Source organism: Triplophysa rosa, linkage group LG13, assembly GCF_024868665.1.
Source record: "Triplophysa rosa linkage group LG13, Trosa_1v2, whole genome shotgun sequence".
Taxonomy (NCBI): Eukaryota; Metazoa; Chordata; class Actinopteri; order Cypriniformes; family Nemacheilidae; genus Triplophysa; species Triplophysa rosa.
In genome coordinates, this window is record NC_079902.1 from 1,799,231 (window position 1) to 1,810,885 (window position 11,655).

At 40.1% G+C, this 11,655-nt stretch overlaps 1 protein-coding gene across 2 annotated transcripts; it reads left to right on the plus strand.

Moving 5' to 3' along the window:
• Window positions 1-323: 323 nt before the first annotated feature.
• Window positions 324-11,307, plus strand: ptcd3 (pentatricopeptide repeat domain 3). Of its 2 annotated transcripts, none has more exons than XM_057350062.1 (24): window positions 324-423; window positions 602-660; window positions 738-768; window positions 851-896; window positions 990-1,058; window positions 1,328-1,432; window positions 1,515-1,638; window positions 1,753-1,859; window positions 3,590-3,663; window positions 4,222-4,309; window positions 4,395-4,455; window positions 4,639-4,721; window positions 4,804-4,948; window positions 5,037-5,087; window positions 5,463-5,552; window positions 5,636-5,664; window positions 5,748-5,854; window positions 5,945-6,023; window positions 6,103-6,193; window positions 6,306-6,391; window positions 6,474-6,622; window positions 6,711-6,752; window positions 10,836-10,994; window positions 11,084-11,307. In XM_057350062.1, exons 1-24 carry the CDS (start codon window positions 338-340, stop codon window positions 11,127-11,129), a joined length of 2,007 nt encoding a protein of 668 aa, XP_057206045.1. In that variant the 5' UTR covers window positions 324-337; the 3' UTR covers window positions 11,130-11,307. The 2 variants fall into 2 exon arrangements, with proteins under 2 accessions (XP_057206045.1, XP_057206046.1); XM_057350063.1 differs by having other exon boundaries at window positions 741-768.
• The last annotated feature ends 348 nt before the right edge of the window (window positions 11,308-11,655 follow it).

Here is an 11,655-nt window from a genome sequence, read left to right on the forward strand (position 1 = left end):
CATGTGATACGTCTTACATTTCTCAACGCTGGACAGAATAGACCAATCATAGTATTTCATGGTATTCAACGTTTTGTTGTACGTTGTTCTTGCGACAGGATTCTATTTGTATCACAGATAACACTCATAAATATACTAAATATTTATTAAAATAATAAATATATTTGTTGAAAGTAATATAACGAATAGAGTGCAAAATGAAGTAAAACGTCCACAGATTAGAATGAGGGGTTGTTTTGTGAGCCGCCGAGCGCCCCCCTGCAGGAATAATTTACACAACACAGGACAACATTACACATTTGCCACCCAATTCTATATTCTGCCCCAGTCGGGTGTCATGGCGTCCTCCTGTACACAGGCGTTTAGGCATCATGTTTGTAAAAGTAGCAGATTATTTCACATTAACACACAGAAATCAAACAGGTAAGATATATGCGCATACACGGGCTTATGAGTCCGTTTATATGACATTTGTTGTTATTTGTCTTTTTTCCTGACATCACTAGTGGTCTGTAGGTCATTTCAAGGGGCTGTCACATCATGCCTGTTACATGATAGATGTAAATGTAAAGTTCACATGTATGATACGATCTGATTTCAGGAATTTTACTCTGAGTTCTGCTGCGTATCAACAGCCTGCAGTCTCAGCATCAGCATCAGGTAAGACATTCATCTGCATTATGCTGTTGTGCTTTGTTTTGGGGGAAAAGGTCATATTTGTATTTTATCTTTTCAAGAAGAAATAGCCATTCCAAAGAAGAAAACATGGTAAGTACTTGTGTTGCTTTCCCTGACTCTTTGTGAATTTACTGAATATTGAAATCATGAACAATTTCATATTTTTTATCAGGAGCAAGGAGGCTCTCTTACAAGCACTGGCATCAACTGTCAACAGGGTATGTCAAAATGTAACACAAACATCACAATGCTGCTTTAAAGTACATCATCTTCATGCATAGTTGTGTGTGTGTGTGTTTTACACAACACAGGATCCTACAGCATCGCAATACAGATTTCAGGATGATCCATTTCTCACACCAAGAACATCAGGAGAGTATGTGAGTAGAACTACAATTCATTTGTCAGAATTTGTCATGGAAGTTATTGTCTCGGTGGTTTTGTGTTCGTACAGTGGAAGTCAATGGGGGTTAAACAATTCCTTTGAGGACAGGAGAAATCTCTGATGATAAAAATAAAAATAAATGGCAGACATAATGAATATTTGCTTTTTTTTAAATAAACTATTAAAAAATTGTATGTGCGTATTTTTTGTAGTAATGTAAAAATACATGTGGTAATTGAGAAGACCTCATTCTCTCCTATGCAGAAATTATTTTCCTTGTCCCAAGAATCAGGCAGAAATGCTGCAAAAATGTTCATCGATAAATTCCCGAAATACTTCCAGAAGGACTACGCAGAGCCTCATATTCCTGTGAGTGTGAAGGGTTGCTATCTGAAATGATGTATGTGATGAAGGCTGATGGCACTGAATGACTTTCTGCTACTGTTGAAAGTGTTTGATGCCAGAGAGCCTGGAGCTTCAGATAGAGGAGGTGTCAGAAGCGGCTCTGATTGAGAGGATTCAGCTGAGGAAAGTCAGAGCTGCTGTGGATCTGTATGATCAACTGCTGCAGGCCGGTCAGAACTCTCACAAACCACCCAAACTAAACGCTTGAAGTGGTTTTTTTATATTATGCCAATGCTGTCATGGAATCTGTCTGTTATGCGCTCTGATGGGAATGTTCTGCGCAGGTACCTCTGTGTCATTGGATGTGACCGATCAGCTGTTAGATCTGATTTGTTTTTATGGAGACCATGATCCTGTACATGATGCTCCAGAGCAGAGGGCAGAGGAAACCGTAAGTGGTCTCAAACCCCGAAACAACCTTGCAGTAATAATCTATAAGATTATGGATTATAAACAACGCAGCATTATACAAACCCGATTCCAAAAAAGTTGGGACACTGTACAAATTGTGAATAAAAAAGGAATGCAATAATTTACGAATCTCATAAACGTATATTTTATTCACAATAGAATATAGATAACATATCAAATGTTGAAAGTGAGACATTTTGAAATGTCATGCCAAATATTGGCTCATTTTGGATTTCATGAGAGCTACACATTCCAAAAAAGTTGGGACAGGTAGCAATAAGAGGCCGGAAAAGTTAAATGTACATATAAGGAACAGCTGGAGGACCAATTTGCAACTTATTAGGTCAATTGGCAACATGATTGGGTATAAAAAGAGCCTCTCAGAGTGGCAGTGTCTCTCAGAAGTCAAGATGGGCAGAGGATCACCAATTCCCCCAATGCTGCGGCGAAAAATAGTGGAGCAATATCAGAAAGGAGTTTCTCAGAGAAAAATTGCAAAGAGTTTGAAGTTATCATCATCTACAGTGCATAATATCATCCAAAGATTCAGAGAATCTGGAACAATCTCTGTGCGTAAGGGTCAAGGCCGGAAAACCATACTGGATGCCCGTGATCTTCGGGCCCTTAGACGGCACTGCATCACATACAGGAATGCTACTGTAATGGAAATCACAACATGGGCTCAGGAATACTTCCAGAAAACATTGTCGGTGAACACAATCCACCGTGCCATTCGCCGTTGCCGGCTAAAACTCTATAGGTCAAAAAAGAAGCCATATCTAAACATGATCCAGAAGCGCAGGCGTTTTCTCTGGGCCAAGGCTCATTTAAAATGGACTGTGGCAAAGTGGAAAACTGTTCTGTGGTCAGACGAATCAAAATTTGAAGTTCTTTTTGGAAAACTGGGACGCCATGTCATCCGGACTAAAGAGGACAAGGACAACCCAAGTTGTTATCAGCGCTCAGTTCAGAAGCCTGCATCTCTGATGGTATGGGGTTGCATGAGTGCGTGTGGCATGGGCAGCTTACACATCTGGAAAGGCACCATCAATGCTGAAAGGTATATCCAAGTTCTAGAACAACATATGCTCCCATCCAGACGTCGTCTCTTTCAGGGAAGACCTTGCATTTTCCAACATGACAATGCCAGACCACATACTGCATCAATTACAACATCACGGCTGCGTAGAAGAAGGATCCGGGTACTGAAATGGCCAGCCTGCAGTCCAGATCTTTCACCCATAGAAAACATTTGGCGCATCATAAAGAGGAAGATGCGACAAAGAAGACCTAAGACAGTCGAGCAACTAGAAGCCTGTATTAGACAAGAATGGGACAACATTCCTATTCCTAAACTTGAGCAACTTGTCTCCTCAGTCCCCAGACGTTTGCAGACTGTTATAAAAAGAAGAGGGGATGCCACACAGTGGTAAACATGGCCTTGTCCCAACTTTTTTGAGATGTGTTGATGCCATGAAATTTAAAATCAACTTGTTTTTCCCTTAAAATAATACATTTTCTCAGGTTAAACATTTGATATGTCATCTATGTTGTATTCTGAATAAAATATTGAAATTTGAAACTTCCACATCATTGCATTCTGTTTTTATTCACAATTTGTACAGTGTCCCAACTTTTTTGGAATCGGGTTTGTATATCCAGAGGCAGCATCAATGGTAAAGTAACGTATGTATTTTTAACCTAATTTAGGAGGTGCAGGATGAGTCGCAGAGTAAGAAAGGAAGACCGCCCAAACCTTCAGATTTACTAAGAGCCGTCTGGAAGTAAGTGGTACAGTCTCACATACCCACATTGTACAAATTCTTACATTAAAGATGGAGTAAGGATTTCTGAGAAATGCTCTTAAAGGGACAGTACATCCACAAATGAAAATTCTGTCATGAATTACTCATCCTCAAGTTGTTTCAAAGCTGTATAAATTTCTTTGTTCTGTCGAACACAGAAGATATTTTGAAGGTTTTGGAATGCAACCCATTCTGGGGCACCATTGACTACCATTGTAATTTTTCCCACTAGGCAGTGGCGCCCCAGAACGGTCTGTTGCTAACATTCTTCCAAATATCAGAACAAAGACATTTATACAGGTTGTAAACAACTTGAAGGTGACAGAATTTTCATTTTTGGGTGAACTATCCCTTTCTCTTTTAAAACCGATCCCTAAAAACAGCCCTACCCAAAATAAACACACCCATTCCGTCAAAATAATGAACGCTCTCACTTGCTCTCTCTCTTTTAGTAAGCGTCTACGCCTGCTGTTACCGACTGGCTATGAGAGTGTTATGGTGTTGTGATCATAAGTTGTCTTTGTTTTGTTCCTTTAGAGAGAATAATAATGCCGAGAGAATATTTGCGCTTCTGTCGGAGCCAAACACGCGTTCATACAGCGCTCTCATCAGGGGTATGGTGAAGGTAAGAGATGCGTTCTGTCTTTTCATACGTCGTTCTTTTCCTGTTGTGTTTGTAAATGTCGACCATGGTGTGCTTGCATTCACAGTATGGCGCATACTCCAAAGCTTTCAGCACCTACACTGACCTGCTAAACAACCGCCTGATAGGTGAGGATGCTTTTAAAACAGCATTTCCATCAGTTAAAGGGATCATGGAAAATAAAAATTTGAAAAGAGCAGAAGAAACGGGATGTTTGTAAATAATTCAATTCATTTGTAAGTGAACTATTCCTTCAAATGTAGCTGAAAGAATGTTCTTTTCTAAAGAAGTTCTCTTATGTTTTGGTCTAGCTGATGTGCACATCTTCAATGCCTTGATCACAGCCGCTCCAGAAGTACAAGAGAAATACAATGAGAAATGGGAGCTGGTAGTGGTGCGTAGGTTTCTTTATCTTTATCTGTTATGTGGTTAGTTCCAGCGGCAGCATCAGTCGTGTGTCGGTGTGTGTTTTGTAGGATCTTCTGAAGCAGATGGCAGAACAGAAGATCAGACCCAATCTCTTGACGCTTAACGCTGTCCTGAAGGCTTTGAGACGCTGTGGTGCTGTGGGAAAATCGCAAGCCTTTCCCGTCATCAGTGAGATGAAGGCTCTGGCCATCGGTCTGTCAAACACTTGCCGGAATTGTGATCAGTTATGAAAAAATGTCGGCATCTGTAGTAAACGGTTTTCTCTGCCGGTCTCTTTCAGAACCCAGTTTGGCCTCCTACAATCACGTGTTGTGCATCTTTTATAAAGCAGGTCATAGAAGTTATATGTATATTTCTTTCATGCTTTATCAAGTAAATTGGCACACTAATCGATACAGAGAAACAGTGGTTCTCAAACTGGGGGGGCCCAAGATGGATCCGGGGGGCCACAGATTTTGTGGCATTTTATGCAATCAAACATCTGACAAATAAGACCACCAACCAAAAGAATTGATGTTCCAGCATTGTATAACTGAATATGTTTTTGGTTGATTAAAAATTCTAAGTCTTTATTTTGGGGGGGCCACAAAGTCATGCCCTCTACTTAAAGAGAGCCTTACAACAAAAAAGTGTGAGAACCACTGGTATATAAAATCAAGTACACATGAACATGATCGTTTATTTCTCATGATGCTCGGCTTTGCAGGTGCCCCAATTCAGGGCCAATCGGACGTTTTACAGGAAGTGATGAATGAAGTTTCTGGAAAGAGCTTTAGCGCTCAGGACCCGGATGATGGTACGAGGTTCTTCATATACAGTATGGGTTCTTCAGTTAGTTGGTTGTGATTCTTATGTGTGATGTGACATTTTGTTCTGCAGCACTGTTCTTCATTACTGCTATGAGGATCGTAAGTACATTTCAGTCGAACACTCAGTTTATGATCAAGTATTCTTTCCAAATATGACGTGTGCCCTGTTCGTCTCTCTGCAGTGCGTTGACACTAAAGACATGGAGCAGGCGTACAGAGTTCACGAGCTGCTCGGGGTTGGAGACAACTGGCGATTGCTGGGAGAGGCTTTCCAGCAGAACATTTACTAGTGAGTATAGCATCTACAAAACAAATCAAGTGTGTGTTTGAGCATTACAAAAACAGTAGTGAATAATGAATGTGTCTTGTGATGCTGCAGCGCACGCTTCTTCAGTCTGCTGTGTATGATGGAGAACATTGATGCGGTGTTGAAGTGGTACAGAGATCTGATTCCCTCAGTGAGTGAACATTATAAACACACCGCTTCATTTAAACACACACACACTGCTGAAATACATGATGTGATCTGATCTACAGGTGCACTACCCTAATTCCAATGTCATGAGAGATTTACTGCAAGCTCTGGATACTGACAACAGATTAGACCTCATTCCCCAGATATGGAAAGGTGAAGATGTTTTTTTTACCCTCCCTAAGATAGCATTAATCATGTCACTGCTCTTTCCATGGTTACAGTGAACATTACATTGTACTAACAACAATACGTTGCGGTTCTGCAGATATCAAACAGCTGGGCCACGCAAACAGACAGAATCTGGTGGAAGATGTGCTGACTCTCATGGCCAGAGAGAAGCAAAGTCAAGAGGTAAAACAGCACCAAATCGGATATGTGTTCACAGCTGTAGAATCTAACGTGTTATAATGCGCTTGTATGCTTTGGTGTGCAGGTTCAGGAGTCTTTTGCTCAGTGTGCACTGGATGTGAAAAAAATGTACGAAACGGGCGACCGTGGAAAGGTGACGCTGAGCTGGACAGCTTCTTCTCTCAGCGACGTCATTTCCATATTGCTAGCAGCTCAGAGGAGGCGTGAGGCCTGGTAGCATCGCCATTGTCTGTTAACTTAAATAATCCAAACATTTAGGGTTAAACAACTTATTGATTTCATATTATATCTCTTCATTCAGGGATATGCTAAAGCTTTTCAAGACCAACAACAGAGTTCCAAGGTACGACCAGATTTACACGGTTTCAAATGAACTTTGATGCCTTTTCCCGTATTTCGCGATTACTGGATACAGACTTTAAAAAAATCTTTTCAACTCAACTCAACTTTATTTATATAGCGCTTTTTACTATTTGCATTGTTACAAAGCAGCTGTACATGAGACATATTGACTATAAGCAAAACAATTAAAGTTATACCTGTAAAAACAAGAAAAAGGTGAAAACACAGAAGGCAGACATAAAAAACACTCCACCCACACAATATGCACACGTACTAACACACATAGACATAGACACACACACACACACACAGACGTGCAGACACACGGACGCGCACGCACACACAGACAAGCACGCACACACACACACACACACACACACACACACACAAACAGACAAGCATGCACACACACACACACAGGCATGCACGCACAGTGAAAGCACACATTTAAGATAAAGGAGAGAGAAGCACAGGTCAAATATTAAACGGACTATAAATTCCTATATGCAATATTAATTAAGTAAAACTTTAAAATTCTAAAGCAGCCCCCCGGCCAGGCAAATAGTGCAAAACAGTATGCAAACGGAGACGAGGAACCCAAAACTCTAATCGAGAACCCAGGCCCAACCAGGGGATTCCAGTTCCCCTCTGGCAAAAGCTGCTGCCTCTGCACAAGCTCCAGAGAGCTTGCACAAGGCTAAATAAAATAAATAAACTTACTAATAAGGTAAATTATAGTTTAAGATTATCATTAATAATCTAATAGCATTTGAAATTTTGTAGTGAAGACGTGTCAGGTGACGGCGTCCTTCTTTATCCAGCTCTATCATCTCAGCTCTTGTCAGGTCGCCGCTTCCCATTCTCCGCTCTACCATCAGGTCAGGCCATGAAGACGTGTCAGGTGACCGCGTCCTTCTTTATCCAGCTCTATCATCTCAGCTCTTGTCAGGTCGCCGCTTCCCATTCTCCGCTCTACCATCAGGTCAGGCCATGAACTGCATCCTGCTCGCTGTGGTAACGTTGGAACAATGAGACAAGACTGGCTGAGAGTAGAGTACTGTTCTGCACTCTTTGATGCAACAAGTACATCAGTTGTGTTTTTGGTTCCGGTTGATCTATCTAAAGCAGCCTAAACCCTCAGAGGATTTATATTATGCAAGTGTAGTGTATGCAAGATTAAAAAGATGCGTCTTTAGTCTAGATTTAAACTGACAGAGTGTGTCTGCCTCCCGGACAGTGCAGGGAAGACTATTCCAAAGTTTAGGCGCTAGATAGGAAAAGGATCTACCACCTGCACTTGATTTTGAAATTCTAGGTATTACCAACTGACAGGACGCCTGAGAGCGTAATGCACGTGAAGGACTGTAATACAAAAGGAGTTCATTCAAGTACTGAGGAGCTAAACCATGTAGGGCTTTATAGGTAATAAGCAAGATTTTAAAGTTAATGCGATGCTTTATAGGTAACCAGTGCAAGGTTGACAGAACCGGGCTAATATGGTCATACTTTTTTGTACGTGTAAGAACTCGAGCTGCCGCGTTTTGGACCAGTTGGAGTTTTTGTAATAAGCCTGCAGGGCAACCACCTAACAGTGCATTACAGTAATCTAGTCTTGATGTCATGAATGCATGAATTAACTTCTCTGCATCTGACATTGACAGCATATGACGTAGTTTAGATATATTCTTAAGATGGAAAAACGCAATTTTACAGGTGTTGGCGACATGGCTCTCAAATGACAGATTACTGTCGAATAGAATGCCAAGATTCTTAGCTGACGACGAGGGTTGTATGGAACATCCGTCAATAGTTGAGCAGTATTCTTGGTTGTTACGAATGGCGGTTTTCGGTCCAATAAGTAACACTTCTGTTTTGTCCGAGTTCAGTAATAAAAAGTTGTTACTCATCCAGTTTTTTATATCGACTATGCATTCCATTATTCGATGGAACTGCTGTGTTTCATGAGGCTTCGAGAAAATATAAAGTTGAGTATCATCAGCATAACAGTGAATTATATCGCTTTATTATATCTCCTAGAGTTAGCATGTATAATGCGAAGAGCAGAGGCCCTAAGACTGAGCCCTGTGGTACACCGTACTGGACTTGCGATTTGCGTGACACCTCATTGTTTATTGCTACAAATTGAAAACGGTCGGCTAAATAAGATTTAAACCATTTCAAAGCTATTCCCTTAATGCAGACGTAATTTTCGAGTCTATGTAGGAGTGTGCTGTGGTCAATGGTGTCGAATGCAGCATTAAGTTCTAGCAGCACCAATAACAGGATACCACCTCGGTCAGACGCCAACAGCAGATCATTTGTAACTCTGATCAAAGCAGTCTCTGTACTGTGACATGCTCTAAATCCAGACTGGAATTTTTCATTGATGTCATTCCTTTGGAGGAAGGAGCATAATTGAGTTGAAACTACTTTTTCCAGAACTTTAGATATGAAAGGTAGATTCGATATAGGCCTGTAGTTCCCTAGTTCTCTAGGGTCGAGTTGGGGTTTTTTGACAAGGGGCCTTATAACAGCCGCCTTATAACAGCCACCTTATATGCTTTAGGCACATGTCCTAATGTCAGAGATGAGTTAATAATACTAAGAAGAGAATCTATCATTTCTGGGAGCATCTCTTTCAGTAGATTTGTAGGTATAGGGCATGCATGTTGTTGATTTAGATGATCTAATGATTTTAGACCGTTCATTGTGATATAAGGTAGAAAATAATTGCATTTTCACCTTAGGGGCGCTTTAGTTAGTTTGTTCAGCAGGTTTCACTTCTGGTTGCATTGTTATAATTTTTTCTCTAATATCTTGGATTTTATTTGTTAAGTAGTTCATAAATTCATCACTGTTATGCTGATATTCAGTATCTGAAGTCTCTGATGATTTATTTTTTGTTAATTTAGCCACTGTGTTAAATAAAAACCTAGGGTTGTGCTGGTTTTCTTCTATTAGTGATGAAAAGTAGGCGGATCTAGACGTTTTTAGGGCTTTCCTGTATTTTTGAATACTATCCTTCCATGCTGTACGAAATACCTCTAATTTAGTTTTCTTAAAGATGCGCTCCATTTATCGGGCCTCTTTCTTTAGAGCCTGAGTGTGTTCATTATACCACGGTGTTGGGCTGCCATTTTTAATCTTCTTTAAACGTAGAGGAGCAACTGTGTCTAGCGTTTCCGAGAAGGTGGAGTTAAAATTTGGTAGTGTCAAGATCTTCAACGTTATTTCTCATGCTAGAGATTTGAGACAATTCAGGCAGATTATCGAGAAACGCATCTTTGGTAGTTGAAGTTATTGTTCTACCATATTTGTAACAAGGAGTTTTATTTGCAGCCGTAGGCCAGTGAAGCAAACATAATACCAGATAATGATCCGAAATGTCTGCTGAAGGATTTTAACGTCTTCCACATTTATACCGTAAGACAGTATTAAATCTAAAGTATGATTACGAAGGTGAGTGGGTCCTGACACATGTTGACTAACGCCCATGGAGTTAAGAGTGTCTTTGAAAGCCATTCCTAAGGCATCTGTATCGTTATCTACATGGATGTTAAAGTCACCAACGACAACGAGTCTGTCTGCGGCCAGTACTAGTTCTGATAAGAACCCACCAAATTCTTTAATAAAATCTGTGTGGTGCCCTGGAGGCCTATATACAATAGCTAGAATAAATTTTAAAAATGTTTTATCCTTAGTATTAGGTCTTGAAACATGAAGTACCATGACTTCAAAAGAATTGTATTTAGAGTTAAATGTTAAGAGTTATTGTAAAGTGCTGCGACACCTCCCCCTCTGCTTTTTAGACAAGGCTCGTGTTTATAATAATAATCTTGGGTGACAGATTCATTTAAAGTAATAAACTTTTAATACAGATTGTATTTTTAAGTTGAATGTGTATATCACTATAGAAATGTCTGTGATGTATAAGGACTTTTCATGACTTTCTAGACCTGGAAATCAATTGAACAATTCCTCGATCTTTGATGAGTGAAGGGACCTTTTTTTTAAAGCTTTTTGAACTGATAAATTCTGTAAACATGAATGTATTTTGATAGCTTGATTTGTGTTGTTGTGTCAGTGAGGAGCTGCTGAATAAGTTTTTGACGTGTATAAAGGAGAGTGGTGATGTGAATCAGGTGGTGGAACTGCTCCAGATCGCCACTGGTTTCTGTTTGCCTGAGATGTCAAAGCTCATTGAGAGAGTCCAGCAGGAGTTTCAGCTGTCCGAACAGCAAAAGTACGTTTAACTCCTTTATGCATAAGCCCAAAGAATTTAAAGATGTCTGCATATTATAACCTGTACCTTTTGTGTCGGTCATCATGCAGGAGCATCTTGTCTGATCTGGAACTACAGACCTATAACAGTGATTAACTGTGATGCCAAGATTCTTCCTGCAGCGTGGAATAAAAATAAAAGTGCATTGTCTGGTTTTTCACAAATACTTCTGTACTTACTCAGAATACACAAAGTACATGTTTGCTGTATGTACTCGAGAGTTCTCTACTCAAATAAAAACTGTAAATGATTTATTTGTTCCTCTCTTTGACCAGCCCTCATTTGATTTCAGCCATTATTTCTTGAGCGATCAAACTAGTTTGACTCCATTTCTGTTAAGGTCAAATAAAGCCCTGTACACAGTTTAACAGTGACTCACAGCGTGGAAATCAACTGATCGTTTAGTAAGAAAAATATGCTATGGATTTTTCTAAATGAGGTAAACTTCTAACAGATGGTAAGATATATTTATTGTACTTCAAATGTACTGATGTGCATTGCAGGGCAAACATAAGTAAAGTGATGTGTTCTGCTTACTGACAAGTAGAAGGTTCAAACCTCAGAAAGGCAAATCCTGTACTAATATTGCTGTGCTCTTGTTCAACACAGTAAACCCTGTGTT

Excerpts from the sequence above, each read along its gene's own strand:
- ptcd3 (XM_057350062.1), top strand. The coding sequence starts at position 338 with ATGGCGTCCTCCTGTACACAGGCGTTTAGGCATCATGTTTGTAAAAGT. Across the intron at positions 5,088-5,462 it reads GTGCATCTTTTATAAAGCAG|GTGCCCCAATTCAGGGCCAA; the intron begins GTCATAGAAGTT and ends TCGGCTTTGCAG. Across the intron at positions 5,855-5,944 it reads TTCCAGCAGAACATTTACTA|CGCACGCTTCTTCAGTCTGC; the intron begins GTGAGTATAGCA and ends GTGATGCTGCAG.